The sequence below is a fragment of the Myotis yumanensis genome, unplaced genomic scaffold, assembly GCF_028538775.1.
Source record: "Myotis yumanensis isolate MYYU_CA2020_CCGP unplaced genomic scaffold, mMyoYum1.0.hap1 SCAF_3, whole genome shotgun sequence".
NCBI classification, from domain to species: Eukaryota; Metazoa; Chordata; class Mammalia; order Chiroptera; family Vespertilionidae; genus Myotis; species Myotis yumanensis.
Window position 1 is genome coordinate 200763672 of NW_027223754.1, and position 26041 is coordinate 200789712.

The 26041-nt window shown below is 45.0% G+C and overlaps 1 protein-coding gene across 1 annotated transcript in view; it reads left to right on the forward strand.

Moving 5' to 3' along the window:
• The window catches only part of STAB2 (stabilin 2), a 136051-nt gene that overhangs the window by 25538 nt on the left and 84472 nt on the right, over positions 1-26041 (forward strand). Inside the window, exons 11-23 of the mRNA XM_070410924.1 lie at positions 1475-1557; positions 3128-3277; positions 4685-4828; positions 5385-5441; positions 5847-5972; positions 9887-9940; positions 10236-10316; positions 12255-12407; positions 15231-15293; positions 18691-18777; positions 19888-19974; positions 21021-21132; positions 23738-23918. Coding sequence (XP_070267025.1) covers positions 1475-1557; positions 3128-3277; positions 4685-4828; positions 5385-5441; positions 5847-5972; positions 9887-9940; positions 10236-10316; positions 12255-12407; positions 15231-15293; positions 18691-18777; positions 19888-19974; positions 21021-21132; positions 23738-23918 — 1378 coding nt within the window. The remainder of the gene's footprint in view (positions 1-1474; positions 1558-3127; positions 3278-4684; positions 4829-5384; positions 5442-5846; positions 5973-9886; positions 9941-10235; positions 10317-12254; positions 12408-15230; positions 15294-18690; positions 18778-19887; positions 19975-21020; positions 21133-23737; positions 23919-26041) is intronic.

The window sequence follows — 26041 nt, forward strand, 5'->3', positions numbered from 1 at the left end:
AGGGGTCATGCAGGTGGGAAGGAAAGGACAGGCAGCTGTTTCCAAGGAGACGGGAGTTAGCGGCAGGAAACCCAGCAATGCAATCATTAAGAGGCAGAGAACTGAAGACAGGGCAATAGCTAATATGGCTATGGAGGCCATCCTCTTTCCCTTAACTTTATGGGAATGAAACAAGGTTGGCAGGTAATACTGAGAATAGAGAGTGACTAAGCCCTTGAGTCAATATCTATGTTCCTCAATAGAGGTGCTGTTTGAATTGGGGGAATATTCTTGATTGTGTGTGACCATCTCATACATTGCTGAATATTTAGCACCATTGGCTCCCCCAACCACTAATTGTCCTTAGTGACACATTCTCCACTTGTCCCCCAGAAAGGGTGACAGCCCAAAACACCCTCCTGCATTTCCAAATGCCCTCTAGGTCATTACCCCAACCACCTGTAGAATCAAATACGATAGCTGATTGCAGCCTTAGGCAAGACTTTCAATAAAACACAACTTTGGCCAATAGACAGAAAATAAAACACAGACTTGGCCAATCAACAGGAGCCTTAAAATATCCCTATCTTGAATTTGCCAGTCACCAAAAATGTTTTCCCAGAAAGAGCACAGCCAGGGAAATGTCCTCCATGGGTCAACGCTGTGTTCTTGGCATAAATCTTAACATACACCCTGTATAAATGCCCTGTTCTTTCTGAGGCATTACTGGCATGCCACAGGGATTGGAGGCAACCTGCCAGGCTTCTCACAGCCTTCTCAAAGGACTCACAATATCAAATGAGAGTGGACTGGAGTTATAGCATGTCCTTTGCAGACCAGGCCCTCGAACGTTTCCCTGGACAGAGTCCGGTCAACCTCTCAGCTGCCCCATGTATGAAGTGCGGGTACACACGTTACTGCCTGTGTGAGAGCACAGAGCACATCTTCTGTCTCACCTTCCCCGGGGGCATGGAAACAGGACCAGCCACAGAACTTCCAGGGTCCCCTGCAAAATGAAAAGGCAAAGTCCTTTGATTTTTTTAAAAAAGGTTAACCATTTGAAGATGGCAAATGCAGAGCAGTAAACCACGCATGAGGCTCTTTTGAGCTGGCTCTGGATGGAACAAGGGCTTTGTTCACTGGAATGGTGATAGCTAAGAGAGTCAGGCACAGGGTCAGAGGCCTGCTGAGTAGGGTTGTCTGAGGATTTGGTCACATGACCCTCACAGAACCTCTCATCCCAGGGTGTCCTTGATGCCAAGACCGTGGCTGCAGGAAAAATCACACCATTATGGGGAACCTTTGGGGGCCATGGCACCATGGTGCCTTACATTCTTAGACAGCTTCCCAGTTTACAAAAGGCCTGTGCATGCCACTTAGCACAGAGAAGCTCTTGAGTCAAGGGTGTAAGTGGATCACAAGGCCCATTGCCCGATTTTACTCTGCATGTGCCACTGACCCATTTGTGTTTTCCCTGTGTGTCTCGACTGCTAAGACAAAGCCTACGCCTGGCCACTCAGTAACCTGGGACCATTCACTGTGCTGTTGACGACAGACAAGGGGCTGAAAGGATTCAATGTAAGTATTTTTTTTTTTTTTTTTTTTTTTTATATTTTATTGATTTTTTACAGAGAGGAAGGGAGAGAGAGATAGAGAGTTAGAAACATCGATGAGAGAGAAACATCGACCAGCTGCCTCCTGCACATCTCCCACTGGGGATGTGCCCACAACCCAGGTACATGCCCTTGACCGGAATCGAACCTGGGACCTTTCAGTCCGCAGGCCGACGCTCTATCCACTGAGCCAAACCGGTTTCGGCTCAATGTAAGTATTTAAAATAAGACTACACCAAGAAGCTGATGCAAAAAAAAAAATTCTTAGTAGGCAATACCTTCTTTTACTTAAATAGGAAACCCCCATTAACATAAAAGCTACTGTGATAAGGATGGTGATGTTTTGGTAAACTTCTAGTGAAATATAACATCCTGACAGGAAGTTTACAGATTATGAGCGCATGACTCAATGAATTGTCACAAAGTGAAGGCACTTGTGTATCCAGCAAGACCATTACCAGCCCCTTTCAAGACCCTTGATGCCCCTTCCAGTCATTATCCCTTCAAAGTAATCACTGAGGGTCCTTATCTAGAGTCATGTGATACATAAGATTTGCATGATACAGAACTGCTCACTTCCTACAGGAAGAATTAAGGTAATGCACTAGCTAGGTATTTGTTTCTTTAGTTTCATAAATGATCACAGTGATAGGGGAGACTAGAAAATGGTAGTCTTCCAGGTGAGCAGCTGTTGTCTGAGATAATGTCATCTGGTAGGAACAAAACTCATAATGCCTGGTGGAGGTGTCCGATCATGATGCTATCAAACAGTTAGATTTGGTTTCATGTAGATAATGGACATATTGATTTGTATAAAATCGGTTTATCTTACTCTAAAATATTTTGTGATGATTTTTGCTGCATTGAATAAAAACCCAGTAAGTTCCAGACTCTTCTACCCTGCTATGCCACCACCATTAATCCATCAGAAATGAGTCTACCATTAATCTTCAGGGGCGCCCTCCCTTCTCTACTGTTGGTGGGAGAACTGGTAGATATTGCATGTCTCTGGGCTGGGCACTTTTCATGTGGTTTCTTGTTTAATATACAGATTCAGTTTGCACAAAGTTCATTCAAAAATCTCTGTTGGTTGGTTATTGATGATACACTGAAAATATAGATTAGGTCTGGTGGGTTTTAAGCATCTTAATTTTGCTGTTCAAGAGCTCCATTGGCCCACTCTACCTGCTCTTTTCACCTACTTCATACTTCATTTCCATCTGCTTCCTGGGCTCCAAGTCATTCCCGGTGCCTGCCACCCTCCTTGCTCCTCGTGGCCCCAGGGCTACGCTCTCCCCACTGTGTCGGTTTCCAGGCTGGAACACTTCCCTGGTGGGAGAGTATACTCTGCATCGCCTCCCACTCGCCAGCTTCTCACTCTTTTTAGGGCCTGGCCCAGGGCAGCTGCACTCAGGGAAAGAGTCCAAACCCGAGTGAGGGTGCACTGACTTTGCTGAACAAGTCAGTGAATGAGTCACAAGCCTCATTTTCTCCTTTCAACAATGGAAACTGAAGGAGCGGCTCTCTTTTCTTAGGTTAAAGAGCTTTTGATGGATAATAAGGCTACTCAGTACTTTGTGAAACTCCACATAATTGCTGGGCAGATGAACACTGAGCATATGAATAACACAGACAAATTCTACACCTTGACGGGGAGGTCAGGGGAAATCTTCAACGGTGATAAGGTAAGAGTTTCTCCGATGTTCACTCCCAGAGGAAACTGTCCACTGAGTCAGTGCCCACAGCTGGCCCTCTCTTTGTGTTTGTCAAAGAACTTCCCTACATAGGAAGAAGTGGCGAGCAACACCAGAAAGGGTCAGGTAGGAGTGGGGTGGACTGTTATAAACAGGAGGTTATAAAATGATTGATTTTTCTCTAGTCTGATTTAGTTTTCAAGGCAACCATCATTCAGCTGCCAGCAGGAAGGAGGAAGTTTGCAGTCAGCCTGTTCTCTAGAAGTATCAGGATGATGCCAGATCAGCATTCTGCTTGTAAAAGGAAATGGTCTGTGTTTGTTTTAGATTACTGGAGTTTATCCATCCTCTCCAGCATAACATTCCACCTTCCCTAATTCCATTAGACTATTTTGTTTTTTTAAATAAAACCATCCTACTCCCCTTTCATAAATAGCCCTTTTGTGACTTTACTGAGCTGCGGTACACATGATTAATCAACAGAATGTGCATGTGTGCGTTATGGACTATACAGTTATGTTTCACCAAATAGTTGATAGCTGTTACTCTATGGAAGGAACTAGGGTCAACCTTCACTTATGCTAGGTAAGATTTACAGCAACCCTGGGAAAGACATTTTGCCACAGCCAGGATTCAAGTGCTGGTCTGCCTGATCCCAAAACCTGATTCCTTAACCAATATGTTGTACTGTGTGTATGAGGATAGGTGGGTGGAAGGAAGGAAGGAAGGAAGGAAGGAAGGAAGGAAGGAAGGAAAGAAGGAAGGAAGGAAAGAAGGAAAGAAGGAGAGAAGGAAGAAGGGAGGGTGGAAGGAGAGATAATAGATGGATGGATGGATAGATGATAGATAGATAGATAGATAGATAGATAGATAGATGATAGATAGATAGATAGATAGATAGATAGATAGATAGATAGATAGCTTTCTTTCTCCCAAGGACATGCATGCCTTCATTCATTTATTCATTCAACAAGTAACTTATAGGAGCTACATGGGAGGAAGAAGGAATTAGCTTCCCTTATTTACTCAACAAATATTTTTATTGTGTGCCTTCTCTGTACAAGACACTAAAGTAGATGATGTGTTTATAGTACATTGAATAGTGTTGCCCTTTTGGAGCTTGCACCCTATTGGGGGAGACTTGCGATGTCTGATTCACATGTAGGATGTGATAGCCATCAGTGACTTCACAAGCTATCTCATTTGATCTTCATGAAAAGGCCCTGAAGTCAGCCAAGCAGACGCCATCCTCCCTATTTTAGGTGAAGTGGCCTATCCACCATCGGGCAGCCAATAAATGGCAGGACCCAAGGACTCGGGACTTCTGACTTCTAGTCCAGTGCTCACCCCGTCAAGGCCACCACACTAACTTTATTTTGTTTTCCCTTGGTGTCTTAGGACAATCAACTAAAGCTTAAACTCGATGGAGGAAAAAAGAAGGTAAAAATTATAGAGGGGAACATAGTTGCTTCCAATGGGCTCCTGCACATTCTTGACAGAGCCATGGACAAGATGACGCCCACATTTGAGAGCAACACAGAGGTAAGATATTTCAGCTAAAAGTGACGTCAATTCAAATCCATCTTCCTTTGCTCCATGGAGAGTCACATCCAAAAGGAAAATGCATGCCAGCAGTATATACGTGTCCTTCAATTGTACTAGGACCCCAACCATGGGAAAGATGGGATACTTTGTTTTCAACAGAATTCTGGATACCTCTGAAGAGAGAAAGAAAGACCTGCAGTAGGTGTAGGAAAGGTCTTGATTTTGCGACCTCTCTTACGGCCACAGCTGACAGTTCAGTCCAGTGACGATTGAAAATGTACCCCTCATGCTTGATGGAGGAGGACAGCCTCCGTTCAATAATATTTATTCCCTCTGACCTATTTGATGATGGCTAAAATGCTATTGCAGAATGTGCAGGTCGGAACTACTGTTTCAATAATAACAGGAAGTATTTATATAATGTTGACCAGGTCTCTATTTTTATCTGCCCACACTTACACATAAACTCTGTCATCAGTCTTTTCATGATAGGGAGCTTATTTCTTAAACCACCTTTTTTTCACTAGTTTTTAAACTAAATGTCTCTTTTTAGCAAACCATAATGACAATGCTACAACCAAGGTACAGCAAGTTCAGATCCTTGTTAGAGGTATGTACTGTTCATGGATTTCTGGAAATGTTTTACACCCAGTCCTTTGTAAAGTTAGCCGATGTGTCAGTGATAAATATTTTTTAGGATTTACTCAAATGTTTGTCAGAGATAATTGCAGATATAAAATTCTATTCATTTTTTAATCTTTATTGTTGAGAGTATTACATATGTCCCCTTTTTCTTCCATTGCCCTCTTCTAGCCCACCCTCATCCCCCACCCCAGGCCTTCACCACCCTATGTCTCCGTCCATGGGTTATGAATACAAGTTCTTTGGTTGATCTCTTCCCACCCACCCACTCATCCCCACCTTCCCTCTGAGATTGCACTGTCTGTTCCATGCTTCTATGTCTCTGGATCTATTTTTGTTCATTAGTTTATAAAATTTTATTTCTTAATTACAGAAAACCAATGTGGGACATGCCTTAGATGAGGATGGAGTTGGTGGACCATACACTGTTTTTGTTCCAAGTAATGAAGTATTGAGTAACATGAAGGATGGCACTCTCGATTATCTCCTCTCTCCAGAGGTATTGTGCCCTACTCACTCTCATGGTATTATGGCAGCACCACTGCCTCAGTCTGTGCCCATACAGGCTTTTTCTAAAGTAGGGATGGCAAATAAGTAGCATACATATCACCACCTACCCTCCTACAACCAAGGCAGATATCATTAATCAATCACAGTCCTCTGGAACTAAGCCTGGTGTTGCTGTGGCTTAATTCTCCTCAATGGAGTTCCAAGTAGTCTGACTGACTATCATACTGGGCATAAGAAATAAGATCTACATATTTACAACCCTAGATCTAAATGGTTGGTTTGATTTTCCTGGCTCATCTAATATTATTCAATAGCAAAATCAATATTTTAAACACCTAAACCACCTTTTTTTCACTAGTTTTTAAACTACAACTCTAAAACCATCTAGAAAATGAAGTCTAATCCAGGCCACTTTGGACCAGGTCTAGGCTAAATTTAAAAGGCATAAATGTTATTTTTAGATGCTCTAGCCTTTCCTTTTTATTGCTTTAACCTCTCTCCATTATAGCCCTCTCTCTTTTTTTAATGTTTCTTATTGATTTCAGAGAGGAGAAGGGAGAGAGAGAGAGAAACATCAATGATGAGAATCATTGATCGGCTGTCTCCTGCATGCCCCCTACTGAGGATCAAACCCACGACCCAGGCATGTGTCTTGACCTAACCATGATCTCCTGGTTTATAGGTCGATACTCAACCACTGAGCCACACTGGCCAGGACTATCACCCTCTCTTTATAAACCATAACTTTTAATTCTCTCACATTCTCCTCTAGGAAGGAGATTTCTTTACTCCTTCACACTAAGGCTTAAATAACTAAAAGCATTTAAAGTGTTTCCTTCCCCACAGATAACAGCCTCAAGGTGAGGAGAACAATAGCTAGTTATAGAATTTTGTTCATTAGAACATCAACTGGTGGAAGGGCCATAGCTTTCTTCCAGGGTCCTGAAATCATGCCGCTGTCTTGGCAATGGGGCCAGACTGCCTACAACCTCATGCAGTTCAGTGCTGAGTATACAGGATGGGGGGTCCAGGTATTTTAGGTTAATGATTCCCAAACTTTAATGTGGTTAAAAATCACGTATGGCGCTTATTAAGTAGGAGTCTTCTAGAACTTTCCCCAAGCATTCTGATTCAATGGTATTGGAATGAAGCCAGAAATAGACATTTTGGGAAGCACCAACTTTAACTCAGACAGCCCAGGCCACACTGTTTCTTGAACCCAGAAACTTGTGTGTATGGTTTAGAGGTCCATTTGGATACAGCCCTTTCTAGAATATTTTCCTCAGTCTGTGTCCATACAGGCTTTCTCTAAACTAGGGATGGCAAATAAGGGTATCTTAATTTCAGAAAACTTTGGATTAAAAAGATATGCCTCAAGGAGATAAATCAGAAGGTGATCTCCCTTACATTGCAAACAGATGTTCAACATATTAAAGGATTTGCTATAGGTTTGCATTTAAAATGCTATATTTCCAGTGTTTTAAAAATAGGATGTTATTTTACACTTATGATTCACACTCAAATTTTCTTAAACTTAGCTATTGCAAAAAACAAAAACAAAAAACCTGTTATACCTTTCTTTAGAACTCACACTGATACCTAATGTTACAGCTAAAAAAGTAATGTTACTCCCCTGGGAGATTATTAAAATACTGAGATTATTTGGCCTTTCTGAGTGCATGAGCTTCTGATACAGGTTTTAAAATAATAATGAAGGAGTTCTCAGACACCTAATCAGGTACACTTAAAATTAAAACAAAACCTTTTAACTAGAATAGGAAAAATAAAAACAAAAACAACCTTCTTGCTTTTCTGTCAAGCACTTCTCTTTGCTCAGAAAGCTCTTCTCTTTCTCCTCCCTCCTTCCAGTGGTGCCCTGGCTGGGTGACTCGGTTGGAGCATCTTCCCATACTCCGAAAGGCTGCAGGTTCAATTCCCAGTCAGGGCACATAACTCGGTTGCGAGTTCCATCCCTGGTCAGGGCATGTATGGAGCAGTGTTTCTCTCTCTCTTCCAATCTCTCTCTCAAAAAAAAAAGCATATCCTTGGATGAGGATTTAAAAAACCTCCTTCCAGATGGTATCTGAGGCTGGCTCACTCAAGCTCTTTTTTTTTTTTTATTGCTTAAAGTATTACAAAGGGTATTACATATGTGTCCTTTTTTTTCTTCCCCGCCCTTGACAATCCCCTGGCCTCCGCCTACCCCCAGTGTCTTATGTCCATTGGTTATGCTTATATGCATGCATACAAGTCCTTCGGTTGATCTCTTACCCCCCTCCCTCCTGCCCCCCAACCCTCCCTGGCCTCAAGCTCTTAAGAGTAGACTATGTGTATCTCTTCCCAGCTCCACCCACTGAGATCACATTGGTAGCTTGAAATCAGCCCAAGGTAGTTTACACCATAGAAACTGGCCAACACTGTAAATCATGGCTTATTTTTCTCCATGGAAACAATTTACTAACACACCACTGCTCCTGGCTCTCAGTCTCTTTTCTCTCAAAGGCATTATTTTTCTTCCTGCAAAGAATATACAACTTCAATGTCTCTTTGTCCTGAGTCATAAACTGTTTTTCCGCTTAAGTTTCTTGGTGGGGAATAGAACAACCATTTCTGCCTCTTTCTCAGTTGCAGCGCCCATGTGGGTTAAAATGTCCCCACCTCTGGGACGCTCCTTCTGTCTCCATCCATCTTAATAGCATCCTTTAGTTTTATCTTCCGAGAAGAACCGCAGTGAGAGACAGTGAAAGTCCCATCAGCTACCCCAATAAAATGGAAAACACACTGATCTCATCAGAAGAGTGGTTTCCAATTCTCATTTGGGATACCGTGTTTCCTTTCCAGTGTATCCTTCTATTTCTCCTGAAAATAAGGTTCAGTCCCCAAATCATCCCATCCCCACAGAGACCAGAGCTACTGCTAAGCCCCAGTTTACAGCTTCATCACTGAACTAGACAGAATAAAACTCTTGTGATCTAGGACTTCACGCTGTTGGAACATGTCCCTAGGCTGGTCAGCCTCTTTGGGGGCATTACTATGATCTCACTTGGTGATCATTCACCTAGTGACTATGGCTGTGCCATGAAGCACAAGTGCTGTGAAGCTTATAACCCCTAACTCTGGCTCTTCTGGGAGATCGTGACATTCTGCAACAGACCACCTCCATTGCCACCACCTCCTTCCCCCAAAGAGAGTGGGCCCCAAGCCCCTCACCTCTGTGCTCTCTCCAGGACACCCTTAGGGGCTGCTCATCCTGTTTATAGCCCAAGACCCTCTTTTATCTCCACTGTTGCTTCTGTTTTCTGAAACATGGGAACTTTTGGGAAGGACTTCACAGGAGAAATGCCCATGTCCCATTGGAGCTCAGAAGGGCAAGTGTCCTGACCAGATAATCCAAAAAAGACTGTTTAGTCCTCAGTAACCATCTCGTATGTGATTATGGCAAGAGTGAAGCAGAGTCATAAACTAGGGCTGTCTTAGAAAATCCAGAAGGTAGCCTTGGGTGTTGAGAGAGGTCAGGAGCAGAGTGACTGAGAGCTTGGACTAATTCTTAGTCTTATATCCTAAGTTGGCTCTGTGACCTTGGACACATCTTTAAAACTCAGTGTTATCACACACAGAAGGAGTCAATAGTAGTTCCCACCTCACAGGGCCGTTGGGAGGATTGAATGAGATGTGCATATAGTGTTTTCAGAACAGCTTCTGCTAAAGTAGGAATTTGGTGAATGTTAACAATCAGGGGTTGGATTTTCTCACCCTGGACTTCCCACTAAAGACATTATGGGTCACTTATTTTTCTTGACTAAGTGTCCAAAGTCATATGAGGAGGTTCCTACAAGAGGATGGGTGGGTGGGGAATGTTGTGTTTTCCTCATTGACTAAAGAAGTATTTTAATTCCTTCACAGGGATCTTGGAAGCTTCTGGAACTCGTCCGATACCACATTGTCCCCTTTACCCAGGTGGGCCCCACTTTTCCTGCTCTTTTCCCCTGCTTTCAAGATATCCGACCTTAAATTTGCAATATGGCTGCTAGAAAATATGTGACAATTGTCCTTTTTCTATAGTTCCAAGTGTACCCTTAGCCGTGGATAAGGAGCTTGCTATCAAAGAAATCTTCAAAGCCACAAAAACACATGACTTCTGAGCTCCCATTATTTATTTCATGAACTTGCAGGCTGTTTCCCAGTGAGGACGTTATGAAAGAGGGGCTCTGTGTGTTGCTCTCAATGTCTCTGTCTATTGTTCTCATTGCAGCTCGAAGTGGCCACCCTCATTTCAACCCTTCGCATTAGGAGCCTGGCCAACCAGATCATACAGTTTAACACAACCAGCAATGTAGGTGAAAACTCTACCACTGGTGACTTTCATGCATTTTCGCTCTTCTACTCATTCTTCGGGTTATCCTACCTCTGTACTAAGTCACAGGCTTAAAACCTTTATGATTATTTCATTCATGTGTTGCCTTTGTCAGCAGATACCTGCTGCGCAGCTACAGGTGTGAGAGTCTTGACCTAGTTGCCAAGGATAAAGCAGTTTGGAAAGAGACAGGCTTCCATCCAAACAAGGAAAAGAAACTTTAAACAACTAATTAGCAATCAGTTAATTATTTTAATTACAATTGCAATCAGTGCCACCAAGTGGAAGTTAAGAGGACTGTGAGAGCGTGCAACAGGAGTCTGAGCAAGTCTGGGGGCCAGAGGTCCATAGTGAGGACATGAGGCTTTGGCCAAGATTCAAAATGTGAGTAGAGTGGACCTGGACAGAGATGAGTAGAAGAGAGTTCCAGGCAGAAGAGAGAGCATGTGCAAAGGCCCTGAGGTGGGAAACAACATGATTGATTTAAGAAACTCAAAGAAGACAGCATTATTCAGCTAACTCCCTGGGCTAGTAATATCAGCAAAAGTTTGGTAGAGATTATGTCTCCTATTGATTCATTGCTGATGGTGATGACAATGGTCACTCAAGCTTTCAACAGATATCTGTTGAGGGCCTACTATGTTCCAGACACTGTTTTATGTCCTGAAGGTAGACCAATGAGCAGACAAAAGTCCCTGGTTCTGTGGGACCTTCATTCTAGTAAGTAGAAGGATAGACAATAAACAAATAAGTAAAATACGTCATATATGAGAGAATAGGAAGTGCTAAGGCAAAACCCAGCAAAGCAAGGAAGTGGGATGGAACGCAGGAATGGATCTGACATTTTAGATAAAGTGCCCAAGAAATCCTCATGGAGAAGAAACATATGAGCAAACATAAGACCTGATGGAAGTGAAGGGAGAAGCAGTGTGACTCTTTGGGAAAGAGCATTGCAGAGAGAGGGAGCAGTAAGTGCAAAGGCTCAAAGCAAGGAGCGTGCCCAACCTGTGTGAGGAAGGGCAGGGTCAGTGTGGCTCCATCAGAGAGAGCAGAAGGGAGAGAGGTTGGAGAGGAGATCAGAGCAGAAGGAGGGAGCAGGAGAGGCTGGGTCAGGACATGCAGGGCCTAAGCTCTCAAGGTGAGGACATGGGCTCTTACTCTGAATGAGGATGAGGAGCCACTGGAGGATTCTGAGCAGTGGAATGACATGATCATCAGACATACATTTTGGGAGACTGGTTAGGAGACAACTGCAATAACCCAGAGAAGCATGATGACGACTCAGACCAGGGAGGAAGCAGGGACGTGATAAGAAGTGGTTAAATTCTCAGGGCATTTTAAAGGTAGACTTAACAAAAGGTGCTGATGGATTGGCTGGGGAGTAAAGAGAGAAGAAGCCAAGGATGACCCCCGAGTTTTGACTTGAGCAATTACAAAGATAAGTTGCCATGAGCATTGCAGGTGGAGCAGATGTAGGGGAAAGTGGAGATCAGCATTCTTCACTAATTTGTTCATTTTCTGCTCCCTTCCCTACAATATAAGCAGGAACTTGTCTAGATTTGTTCACCTGATATATCACAAGGTCAGTAAATGCATCTGAAAGAACAGATCACCACAGAGAAGCCAATTAATTTGCCCAAGATGTCATAGCAAATATATTGTAGAGCTGGAATAGTTATACCTCTTCCCCAGTTAAGGACCATATCTGCAAGGACATCCTTGCCGGGCATCAGTCAAGAATTCATTTAACAGATTCATCTCTCCCTGTCAGCCAAGCCCTTCTAATAGCAGTCTTCCACTCACTGAAAAGTCAGGTGAAGTTGAAGGTCTCCCATGAGGTCGCCACCATTCAGACCTGCCAGGGGACCACTGGTGTCCCTGCAGGACAGAATGGAAGATATCACTGCTTCTTTCCAGGGGCAGATTCTGGCAAATGATGTGGCGATGGAAGAACTTGAGGTCGCTGCCAAAAATGGCCGAATCTACACACTGACTGGAGTTCTGATTCCTCCCTCCATCGTCCCAATTCTGCCCCACCGATGCGACGAAGCAAAGAGCGAGATGAAACTGGTAAGAAAACTAGGACAGTAAATAAGGGCCCCTAACCTGCCCCACAAAACAGACAACATTCCCAGCTCTCACTGTTCTGAGAAGCTTCATCCCAGAGTGTTTCTGTCTTCATAGAAAGGCAGGCGTGAACTAAGTTTCCTTTGGGGGAATTTCCACAGTGATAGAAGGTGCCTATATTAGTTTATTAGTTTTCTAGAGCTGCCATAACCAATTACCACAAACTAGGTGGCTTAAAGCAACAGAGATGTGTTCTCTCACAGCTCTGGAGGCCAGAAGTCTGACATCAAAGTATTAGCAGGGCCTCTGAAGGATTGGGGTTGTGGGGGTGGGGAGGGGGTCTTCCTTGCCTCTTCCAGCTTCCAGTGCCTCCTGGGGACCCTCGGCATTCCTTGCTTGTAACTGCGTCATTTCAATATCTGCCTGTGTCTTTGCCTGGCCTTCTTCCCTGTTTGTGTCACTGTGTCCCCTTCTCTTCTTGTAAGGACACAAGTCATTAAATCTAGAGCCCACCCTAATCCATATGGCCTCATCCTAACTAGTTACATTTGTGAAGACTCAGTTTCCAAATAAGATCACATTCAGAGATTTAGGGAAACATCAATTTTTGGGGGGAACACTACTCAACCCACCACACTTCAAGGCACTTTAAAAGGGATTTAAAATAGAATCTCTTCTCAGGTGTATGCTCTGGCCTAGCCAATCAACCATCTTTCTGTACTTCTTTTCAAATACCAAACTTCCTGTTTGCCTATGAGTTTATGTACCTTCTAATGACCTTTCCTGTTTCCATAGCAACTTTCTTTGGCTCAGCTGTTTTCATCAGAGCTCCCCAAATGTTAACATTGCTGTTACATGTGATCTTTCAGTTCCCAAGGAAACCACAACCCAAAAGTCACAGCAATAATAGGTCTGGGTATTTCTTTTCAGGACACTTCAATGATGCTTCAATGATTGTCCTCAATATCCTTGGAACATGGCCATTGAACAAGGAATAATGACCTGTTTTTATAGGTTTTATTGTATTGTTCCCTCTTCTTGTCATGAAGGCTGGAAGTACTTAGTGCCTGGCACAGACTTGTGGCTGATTCCTTTGATTCCAGATTTCTTAATTAATATAATGACTCTACTATGTTTTAGCTACTGTGATGGTACTGGTTCCCCATGCCAGTCACATGCCATCTGTGGGATTTGGTTCAACTTTGAACACCACTTCTTAAGAGAGGCAGAAACTTGGTCACTTTCCCAGCCAGTCCCTGGCAGCAATTTAGGTGTTTGATTCAATCCTTGAAATAAATATTGGCAGGTGTGTCACCTGGCTTAGGCCAGGATGAAGAGCAGAAAAGGACAGATTGAAATAGTCTCATCTCCTGGCCCAAAGGTAAAAATATTAGGGAAATTGGGCCTCTGCAAAAAAGAGTGAATTGGAATCGATAATTAGACTCCTTTGGAGCTCCTCTACCCCAAGCACCTGCCATTCAAGTTCAGGGAAGGAATTCTGTGGAGGAAACAAGGGCAACCATAAGGTCAAGGTTGCCTAATTCCAGGTTGTTCAAAAGTTTGTTCTTCATGTCCCCAAAGAACAGAATCAACATGTGGGTTTGAACCACAGCCTGAAGCATTGTGGTGGGGAAAAGAGCTTCCCATTAGCCGCCTTAGAATGGAGTCTTCTATTTTCTCTGGGTGTAAAGTCAAATCTATCTGCTCCATGTGATTTAGGGTGGTTTTGATTGTCTATTAAAAGCACAAATGCATTCTCTGGAAAGTATGTATTGCTAGCAGGGAATAGAAGCTGCTGGCACCTTCTAGAAGTCTCAGTTTTCACCAGGATGAACCCATAGCTGCCTTTGGCCATGTGCGGATTTGGGGACATGTATTTTGGATTTTAAAGGTTTAATAAATAGCACTGTGTACTTGATAGGGTCTAGGATCCCTGCAGGAAACAGAATGTATCCCAAAGGTTCAAATGGAGAAAGTTTAATGAAGAAGCTACTACAGAGAGATGGGCAGGGCTAGGGAAATAAACAATTTATGCTGGGGCATCCAGGGACGGGCAATGGCAGGAAATCATTCCCACTCCAAAGCCAAGGAGTCACAGTGGGGGTCAAGAAGGGGAGTAGGGTTACCTGAACCCAGTGAGAGTGGGAAGAGCAGAGGAAGTGACACCATCAGGAGCTGTAGAAATGGTGCCTAAGCACAGAGAGCAGGGAAGAATTACCTTGACCTCACTCTCCTCCAACCCATCAGACTCCTGCTGGCGCCTCCCATTGGCCAATACCAATCAGAAGCAGCCAAGGAAGTCCAAGAGACCATCCTCCAAGTTCTACCTGCTGGAGCACAGAGCCCAGTAGAGAACTTCAGAGAATGGATCTGGAAAGATTTGGAGGCACACACCTCTTTCCTTGCTCCTGAATCACTGAAGTGAAGAGCCCAGGAGAATGAAAGGCAGAGTTTCACTGTTCATCCTCATTACTGCTAAACTCATTGGAGAACAAGGACTTCATCTTAACCCTTCATCTTTGGCATAGATGGCCAACTACAGTGCCCACTTTGGGTCAGGCACTTCTCCACACATAGAGAGTTGATCTGTCTGACCCTAAAAGAGGGAGAGGAAGGGACTGTGCAGGCTCAGTTTCTTCTCCCCAAACCCTCCTGTACCATCTTTACTCCTTTTCTCTGGGGCAAAGTCAGAAGGGGGTGGGGAGAGGCCAGAAGGGTTATTCTAGTAGAACCCCCTTCTCAGGGAGGAAGCATGAGTCCAGACAGGGCAGTCCCCTGCTCCCTCCTGCAGGGGCACCTGTGCTGATCCGCTGACTTTCCTTCCAGGGCACATGTATGAGCTGTTCCCTCATCTACTTGAGCAGATGTCCTGCCAACTCCAAGCCCACGGTGAGTGTGACAGATTCATGGAAACGCACATCACCCAGGCAACCCCACTGATGTGGTTTCTCATCCTTTCCACCTTCCTCTGAAAAGATGTTAACTCCAACTGGGGTGATATAAGATTAGCTCTTAGCCTGCTGCCTGTGTTTCAATCCTTGCTCATTAACCTAAAGTAAGTTGCTTAAGCTTTTTAACTCTCATTTTCTTCATGTGTAAATAATAATAATTAATAATAATAATAATAATAAACACCATTGGATTAGCATGGATTAAAAGCCCAAGCACAATGCCTAAATCAAGTAGCCATTCAGTAAAGGTTCATTCCTTCTCTACTTTTCCCTCTTAAACAAAATGCAACGTTTGTGTTGGGAAGGCAAAACCTTACCTCCACCCTCCAAGAGTCCAGCTGGGCCTCAGAACTAAGCTGACATAAAACAGATTAACAGGAGAAAAGCACACAGATTTCTACGCTTATATGGGAGCCTCCATAGAAGAATGAAGACCCAGACAAGTGGCAAAACCCAAATGCTTATATAGTAGGTTGAACGAAGAATGGCAATTTTGGGAAAGCAATTAAAATATATGGGGAGGATAAAAGAAGAACAGTTGTTGTTTTTAACCCTCACCCAAGGATATTTTTTCCATTGATTTTTTTTTAGAGAGAGAGAATGGAAGGGTGAGGAGGAAGAGGAGGGGGGGGAGAGAGAGAGAGAGAGAGCAAGAGTGGGAGAGAGAGAAACATCGATGTGAGAGAGTCACATCAATTGGTTGCCTCCCCCAACTGGGACGGGAATCAAACCTGCAACTGAGGTATGTGCCCTTGACTGGGAATCAAACCCGAGACCCTTTGATCCACAGCCGACACTTTAACCACTGAGCAAAACCAGCCAGGACGAAGAGCAGTTCTTTTTATAAGGTCTGTATGTACAGATTTTTCTTGGCTTCAACTCCCTGTTGATGGTGACAAGATATTCCTTTTCTCTGGTACAGGGAGAGCATCTTTCACATAATTTTATCTTCTGACAAAACTTGAGATCACCATTATTGTCTCATTTCACAGATTAGGCAACAGAGGCCCACAGTTTCCAGAAAGAAAAGAGATATTTGCTGTCTTTCAGGTACCTTTAGCTCAGAAAAATCTTTATCCCAAAGTGCCATACTTTGGGATGGCATGTTCTGCCAATCTTTATTCATATTTGCTCTTCCCAAGCATCATTCTGGAGAAAAATATCAAGAAAATGACTCTAGAACCATCAAAACCTTTTTCAAGTTTGATTGAATTCTATACACGTCTACTGAGGTTTATAGTGCTGATTTTGGGGGCAGAATCATGAAAAAGATAGTTTGTTTTATTTTGGTTTTGTCTTGAGAGCTCTGATCTAAAAGGAAAACAGACTACTATACAATTCACAATCCATATGCCATGTATTCTATTGGTAGCAAAAGCCAAATGTTCTAAGATCAAGTTGATGAGGGAAATTTCTGCCTCTAAGAAAGAACTTTCCTGCCCAGCCCGTGTGGCTCAGTGGTTGAGTGTCAACCTGTACACAGGAGGTCACAGTTGGATTCCTGGTCAGGGCACATGCCCAAGTTGTGGGCTCGATCCCCAGTGTGGGGTGTGCAGGAGGCAGCCAATCAATTATTCTGTCTCATCATTGATGTTTCTATCTCTCCCTTCATCTCTGAAGTCACTAAAAAAAAATTTTTTTAAAAGAACTTCCCAACCAGAAGTTTCATTCGACACGAGAATAAATCACTAAGGAAGGTGATGAGCTCTCAGTGCAATCTTATTGTGAAGCATCCCATACAGCAAAACATTAAAACTAAATAGGCACAGGTGTTTGGATATTTATTTTGCTTAATGAAGCCATCAGCGCTGCGTCCTTCAGCATGCTGTCAACCAGGGAATATGGAGAGAGGGCAGGGGAGAGGAAACCGTGTTGGCCAGTATCACAGCAACTGCTGGTGCCAGCCATTGTTCTCAAAGCTTTCTTCAGCAAACCTAGGAGGTAGGCATATTATTATCATAACCATCATGTCACCAGGAAGCTAAGGCAACAAAATAGCAAACACCTCGCACAAGGTCACTCGGCTGATACGTGGCAACACCATGAACCCACATTGCCATAGCCCAAAGGAGGAGGAGGAAGAGAAGAAAGAGAGATAAGACACTTAGGTTGGAGCCAAAAGAGCCTCCAAACTGCCCCTCCCAGGCTCCCATGATCTGCACCTAGTTAATTATCCTGAGATCCAACCAGAAGACTGAATAGTCCTTCCTCAGTAAATGTATCTCAAAATTTGGGATTTTATAGTCTGTGGTGTTCTCAATGCTTTCTTCTTGAGCAAGAGCCTACAAGGAAGGAGCAAGCTCACCATCAGCATTTATCGAACATAAAATCTGAGCCAGGGACTAATGTGTCTGACAAAACTTGAGATCACCATTATTGTCCCATGTCAAGGATCAGGCAGCTGAAGCCCACAGAGACTACATGACTTGCCTGTGATATCCTAAAGTTAGCACGTGGAAAGGCAGGTCCCATTCTCTGGACCTGCCACTTCGTAGCAGTGTTCCTTAGGAAAATGACAACCTATCTGGGCTTCAGTTTCCTCATCTAACGAAAAGGGATGAAAATATCCACGTGGGGTTGAGGATTGATGACCTTGCGTATGTAATGTGTCTGGCCCAGGTACATCCTCAATAAATTGTAGTTCTAGATCATCATGAGTGGGCATGGGGTTAGAGAATGAAAGGTGCATTGAAATCTGCCCCCACCTCCAAGAGAAAAACCACACTATCACTATTGGGCAGGAAGGGTCTTTCTAAAATTAGAGATAGATTCTTTACTGATAACAAAGTTTCTATGTAAGAGGAGCTTAGGGGTGGCAGGTGGTTGGAAGGGGAGGCTAAGTAGTATCCAGGATGCACAGGAAAGTGTTCCCTGATTGGTTATCGATGTCCGCTGTGGCACTATAAGGGGTATAAAGATACATGGCCTGCATTGTGCTAACCCTGGCCTGTATTAGGAGACAGAGTGTCTAAAGAGGGTGACCACCCAGTAGGCATGGCTCAGTGGTTGAGCATCAACCTATGAACCAGGAGGTCACAGGCCCCATCCCCGGTGGGGAGCATGCAGAAGGCAGCCGATCAATTCTTTCAAATCATTGATGTTTCTATCTCTCTCTTCCTCTCCCTTCCTCTCTGAAATCAATAAAAATATTTTTTTTTTAAAAAGAGGGTGACCGCACCCTGACGGGGATCCACCTGTGCCCAGTGTGGCCTAGAGCATCCCTAACATCGATGGTAAAATGGTAGTAGACTATCTAGTGTATGTAAAAGCTAGGGAATGCCAAGAGGACCTTCAAATGCACATAGCAATGCTTTTTCTCATTGGCTTTCTTCCAGGAACTCTTCACACACAAATGTGTCTACACTGGCAGAACCAGGAACTTGAAGAGTGGCTGTGCCAGATACTGTAATGCCACTGTGAAGGTGAGGTGGGTGTGTGGCCAGGGCCTTCATCCAGGCCACCAGAGCTCACATGGAAACCAGCAGGGCTGGGCAGCACCAAGGCCACACTCTTGAGCCCCAGGTTCCGTGAGTCACAGGTTGCCTTATAGCCGTGGCCATGTCTCCCTGCAAGGAATTGAAGGGTGGATTCTCCACATGGCAGCCAGGTCACCCCCTTCCCTGCATCCACCCCTCCCATGGTGGCCTCTGGCTCTCAATATAGAGCTCACACTCTCAATACCCCCACACAGGCCACACTCTGCCTCTGACCTGCCTCATGCCTCCCTCAAAGTGTGGGCACTGGCCATTCCCAGCCTCAAAATGCTCTTCCAGGTTTTCTTGGAGCTGAGTTATCTTTCACGTCTCCCTTTAACTTTCACCTCCTCCATCAACACCCAATCCACAGTGACCTCCCCAATCTCCATCACCTCGGCCTCCACCTGCCGCCACTTTAGTATGGTCCTCTGTTTTCCCAGCACTGACCATGCTCTGAAATTCCCTTGTTTTCCTCCTCCTTGTCCTCCTCTTCCTTCTCTTCCTCCTCCTCTTTCTCTTCCTCCTCTACCTCCTCTCCCTTATCCTCCTCCTTGTCCTTCTCCTCCTTCTTCTCCTCCTCCTCCTTGTCCTTCTCCTCCTTCTTCTCCTCCTCCTCCTTGTCTTCCTCCTTCTCCTCCTCCTCCTACTCTTCCTCCTTGTCCTCCTTCTTCTTCTCCTCCTACTACTCCTCCTCTTCCTCCTCCTTCTCCTCCTCCTTCTCTTCTTCCTCCTCCTCCCTTTCCCCCTCCTCCTCCTTTTCCTCTTATATGTATTGTCTCTTCCTGGTTAGATAGAACATAGACCATAAGCACAGCCTTCATCTGCCTTGTCCCTGGTGCAGTGCCAGGCTGCCCCCCATGGTCAGCCCTCAGTAGATTTGTGGCGAGCAGGTGGCTGAGCACTAGCCATGACATCATCGGCAAAAGAAAAGTGAGCTCATAATGGGGGAGGGGGCTAATGCTGTTTAAAATAATAATAGAAATTAAAATAGATCTCCTTTGAGGAACTGGCACTCTGCTTGGGTTTTAAAGGGCAACACACATTTTTGTCTCTCAGATACCAAAGTGCTGCAAAGGCTTCTACGGGCCCAACTGCAACCAGTGTCCAGGAGGCTTCTCGAACCCATGCTCAGGAAATGGACAGGTGATCAGGACAGTCCCCAGTGCATGCTTTCCATGAATGCAGAGGGTAACCTTTCTGAAGTCGAAAAATTATCTTTAAAACCACTGAACCAAGAAATGATGCAATGCCAGCCACTGTTCCCAGGAAGTAAAAATAAGACAGTTACTAAAAAAACAGGTGTCGGCATTGGGAGGACTCTTGCCCCAGAAGGGGATGGTGGGTACAGTGATGTCGCCTCGATCTCTGCTTTTCTGCTGCATGACCTTGGGAAACTCAACAAGGCTCTCTGGGCCCCACTTTCCTCCCAGAGGAAGCAGTAGGGTTGGCTGAATCTTTAAAATTCCTTCCAGGACTAAGATTTTTATGAGACTTTAAAAAAATAGCACTACCCAGTGATTGCTTTTTTTAACCTACCCCCAAACCTAAGGAAACATAAAGGCCAAAACTTAACTCTAGCTTGGCGGCCAGAGCTAAACAAACAAAGGTTAAAAAAAAAAAAGTAGCTGTGGTTTATATGGGAAAAGCATAGATCTGTGCATTTAAGAAATCCACATTTACAATATGCTCTTTCAAGGGGAAGGAAAACTGCAACCACGTGTGGGGACACACACAGGTGAAGAAAGGAGGGCGGCATGGCACTAATTAATTTCCATAGCGGGTAGTCGGGGAGGCACTGAGCCCAACTCTGATGAGCGTTGATTGCTGAAAATCTAGCCTCCAGCTGGCCGGGGAGGTGGGAGGCAAACATGTTAACACTGAACGGAGAAACACTGCAGTGAGAAGCCACAGGGCTGAGCAGGCGAGAACCTGGAGAGAAAGGACAGCCTTCATTCTGGAGGTCGATGCCTCGCCTCGCCAGCTCATAAGCATTGTCTGGAGGTTCCCAGTTCACCTCTGTGACTGTCCCTCCCTTGAATGACTTCCCTTAAAGTTCTAAATCCAGGCTGGGACCCCAAGCTTATCCTGCCTGGTACCAAGAAGTCAGGTCATGCAGCAAAGCAGTCGGGGACCCCTTTGGGGACAGGCGAGTGTCGTCCTGACGGTGCCGGGCCTGCCTCTGCCCCCAGTGCACAGACGGCCTCAGCGGCAACGGAACGTGCATTTGCCAGGATGGCTTCCACGGCTCCCAGTGCCAGTTCTGCTCGGATCCCAACAAGTACGGACCTCGGTGTGACCAACGTAAGTGGCAACTCCAGGGCTTCCCTCCGCTCCTGAGCCAGGCTCCCTGCTGCCCTGCAAGCCAGTGGTGTGGGCGGGCCTGGTGTCCTGGGTCCCTTTGCTTGGGAATGCCCTCATCACAGGGCATTTCTTAACAGCTTGCTTCTGACACTGTAGCCCATGCCAGATGGCTGGGCCCCACTCACCAAGTTTCTGAGAAGGTGAGCCTGGGGTGGTATTTGACAATTTGTATTTGCAAAAAAAATTCCCTGGGAAGGTTGACAACTGCTAGTCCAAGGACCACACTTTCAAAACCAGTCTCTAGGTTTCTCCACATACCTGAAGTGATGGATGGTGGGTTCCAAATCAAGAAAGAGACTCACTACCTGTCTTTCAAGTGGTCCGCTTCCATCAGCTCCTCCCTTTGCCAAATGTGCGACCTCGGGCAACTTACTACTCCTCTCAAGGACTCAGCATCCTTGTCTGTAAAATGGGGCTAAAGCTACTAACTACCTTGGACAGTTGGTACCAGTTGTGAATGGAAAACACTTGTCCTAGAACAATGCCTCGCACAGGGTATGCACTGCAAACATGCTAGCTATTATTATTCTCTGTTATTGTTGCTACTGTTGCTATTCTCAGTTCAGTGGCATAAATGTCAAGAAGCTTAGAGAAAAATGGAGAAAGTTCCACAACAATAGGCAATGAAAAAATGCAGTTATACAATCTTAGAAAATGCATTGTGTTCTTTAAAATGACATGATGTGTATATTTAGGTATGCAAATATATTTAGGTACATCCTTCCAAACTATGATTAGAATGTAACAGAAGGGAATGTAACAAAAGGGAACGCATCAGAGCTGGCTGTGAAGTCCAGCCCAACTCAAATTAAATCCCCACTGTGCTACTTACTAGCCCTATGGCCTTAAAAAAAGTCTCTCATTGAGCCTCAATTTTCCCATCTCTAAAATGAAGATAGTACTGGTGCCCACTTCACAGGTCATTGATTAAGTTAGATCATCATGTAGGGCTTCAGCACAGAGCTTGCACCTAACAAATAACAAGTAAATGAAGCCATTCTTATTACTGTTAGTACCCTCACTCATTTGTTACAAAATGCACAACCCTCCCCCTCTCTTGCCTTATTCTGGTCCTCACAACTACCTCTTAAAGTGGGCAGGAAGCCAGAGCTCCACCGGCAGGGCTGCTGACCCTGGTCCCAGGTTCTTTTTGCCCAATAAGATTTCTGAGAAAAGAAAAATAGGGTTGATTCCAAAGCCTGCCAATGTTGACATTTTTATGAGGTCTGCGGGGCCGGCTGCGGGGGCTGGGGCAGCAGCCGGCACCAGGCTTCCTGCTTCAATGCCTCTCATCCCAGGTCTGGGGCTTCCTCAGGCAGGGTGCCTCCTCTCTGGGCTCTTGTTCCTTGCGAATTATGCCCTGACTTGCTTAGAATTTTATGAAAAGTCTTTTTTATTTTAATCCAGCCATGCTTTTCCAGCCCCCTCACTGTGATTCTCTTCTCTTTCCTGGATGCTGACTCCAAGCACCCAAACTAATTTCCAATCAATCCCTTCTGAGGCAAAAGCGCAAGTTCTTTCATTTCTGATCAGCTTCAAGTCCCCAGATCCTTGCCATCTGCCTTTGAGAATCATTCACTCCCACATGCATAGGAGCCTGAGTCTGATGGGCTGGCTCACGTTGCAATGTTTAAATACCTAGAACTCAAAGCAAAGTAAGCAGCTAAAGTTTAAAATGACACCAGGCATGTGGAAATGCCAGTGAATATAGCAATCTCCTGTGTTTACACCTGCTCACTAATAGAAATGGACTTTGAAGGCCTGTGTTCAAGTCCATGCTTGGGACTGAGCAGCAAGTTAGGCCATTGGCTTCACCTTTCTGGGCCTCAGTTGTCTCATCTGGAAAATGGGGATGATAAGAGAACCTACCTCCTAAGGCTGGTGACTGTTCATGAGACGGTACAGGTTAAATGCTGGCCCAATGCCTAGAACAAGGCTAGTGAAGAAGAAATAGGTAAGCTAGCAGCAGGGGCCATGAGACATCACTTCTATTCATTCCAAAATGTCTCCACGAAAAGTTGAGACATTTCCAGACTAAACTCTCCAACCATGAAGGAGATGAACATCGAGTTCCTCGGGGGCTTTCACACCAGCACAACCATCCCTGGGCCCCACCACACCCCACACATCCTATATAATAAAGAGCAAATATGCTAATTAGACCAGACAGCGGAACAACCTTCCGGATGACCTTCTGGAAGGACCAGTGGGCTGGGCTGTGAGGGGTGAGCCCCTTGCATAATTTCGTGCATCAGGCCTCTAGTGTACATATAAAAGAGCCCTGAGTCCCAGATGTTCTCATCTTGATGGGACAGTCAGCCTCAGCCAGTGCTTTCCAAGGCACACTGAGAAACACCTGGGACCCTAAGAATCAGCTCCCAGAGGCTCCTCTGCTCAGCCCAGGTTCTGCTCTGACAAGAGCAATTGGGGTGAGGAGATTACACCCTGACTTGTTTAGAATTTTATGAAAAGTCTTTTTTATTTTAATCCAACCATGCTAAGCTTGTCCTCCAAGCCCTGAGTGTCCCTCTGCCTTCTCTCTCAGAATGCCTGTGCATTGACGGAACGTGCGATAACCGGGTGGACAGTGATGGGGCCTGCCTCCCCGGCACATGCAGAGAGGGCTCTGCGGGGGGGTTCTGCCACAAGCAGACCTCAGCCTGTGGGCCCTACGTGCAGTTCTGTCACATCCACGCCACCTGTGAATACAGCAATGGGACAGCAAGGTAGGTCTGGGGGAGAGGGGTACCACCCTTAAAGGCCCGTGGCCATTGTGTGACCTGAAGACAGACCCAACCCATATACTGAGGCCTGTTCTCTCCAACAGCCAGTGTGGCTTTTGTGGAGAAAACCTCAGGCTATGCTGGGTTCGAATAACTGTGCTCCCTCCTTTGAAAATGACCAGCTGTGTGACCTTGGGCAAGTTACTTAGCCTCTCTGAGCCTCACTTTCCTCATCAGTACAATAAGGGTGATGCTACCTACCTCGAAGGGCAGTTGTGGAGATTGTAAATTCACCCAGCACCAGGGCTAGTACATGATAGATGTTTAGTCATGGGAACTATAATTCTTATCATCACTCATGTGAAGGAAATGAAGACTTGCCCACCAGCTTTCCAACCCTTGAAAATCACCTTTACTTCCTAAGGCTATTGATAACAACTCCGCTGTTAAAGGCATCTGACAGGTCCTTGGGTCTTCGGTCATTTGGTTCATTATTTATTTCCTTAATGTTAACGTATTCCATGGGCTTGGAGAGAAAATGTCCTCTCCAGGCAGATTTGGTTCGAAGTCAGTAACCACCCCCACAACCTCCTGGGAAATGCAGAGAATGTCAAATGTCTAGATTCTTGGCCTTATTTTTACAGCGCTTTTCTTCATTTTTAATTGCATGGTTATATGCTTACCTGTTTACGGTCTGTCTCCCCCACTGGACTGTAGGCAGCGTGGGCCCAGAGCCTGTCCTCTCTCTTCCACAGTCTATGATAGAAATGCATCTTCCTAGGAATTAGGGTCTACATTGGTGCATAAGGCAAAATACACAAGTAATCCCTACCCTTAAAACTTCTTCCATCACCCACAGAGAACTACAGACGTGGGTCTGTCTAGAGACCATATAAACTTAGTCAGCGTTGGAATACATTAGACCAGTGATGTCGAAACTTTTGAGCTCGGCGTGTCAGCATTTTGAAAAACCCTAACTTAACTCTGGTGCCGTGTCACATATAGAAATTTTTGATATTTGCAACCATAGTAAAACAAAGACTTATATTTTTTATATTTATTTTATATATTTAAATGCCATTTAACAAAGAAAAATCAACCAAAAAAATGAGTTCGCATGTCACCTCTGACACCCGTGTCATAGGTCCACCATCACTGCATTAGACTATGCCTTTGGGCACCAGATAAAGCATTTAGTTCCTCTAGGGGCCTTGATATGTGAAAATCATTATTTTCTGTGAAGTACACAATTTGCAGTAGGAACATGGGGGTGTGATGGAGCTGGACGGTGTCCCAGCACCTGCCACGGGCACTCGATAAATACTGGGTGAACCTATGGCCCTGCGTTTACTAGTAACAGTGTCACGGTGGAGCATGTTGGGAGGGGTGTCTGAGAGGGTGGAGGGTCAGGAAACTATTTCAACTCACGGGATGAGGCACCTGAGAATGTTGTGTTTGGGGGGGGGGGGGGGACAACACCTGAGGGACTAGAAAAGGGAGAGAGGGGAGGTTTCGTGTGACTGTCATGTTCATGCAGCTTGAGAGCTGTTGCATATGCATGAATGAGCCAGGAGGTCAAGGTTTGATTTCCGGTCAGGACACAAGCCTGGGTTGTGGGCTTGATCCCCAATAGGGGGCGTGCAGGAGGCAGCCGATAGATGATTCTCTCTCATCATTGATGTTTCTATCTCTCTCTCTCAATCTCCCCTTTCCTCTCTGAAATCAATAAAAACATATTTTTAAAATAAATTTTTAAGGAGCTGTAGCATAGAATAGAGGGAAGAGTTGATCTCCGTGACACCAGAGGTAGCACATAGGATTGTAAAGAGGCAGACTCCAGCCCAGGATGAGCAGAAAAGCTACCAGCTGTTGAGCCTTTTAAGGTGCCAGTGCCCTGCGAAATGCTCCACGTGCATTAGCTCATTCAATCTTCACTGCAGCCTTAGGAGGAGAGCAGTGATTATACCCATTTTCCAGATGAGGAAACAAGGTCTCCCAGAGGTTAAGGGACTCCTGCGGGGTCACACGACTGCTGAGAGGTGGGGCCTGGATTCCCACCTAGTTCTGTCTGACTACAGACCCCAGAAGCACCCGTGACCACCTGGTGCACAGGTCAAGCCCTGAAC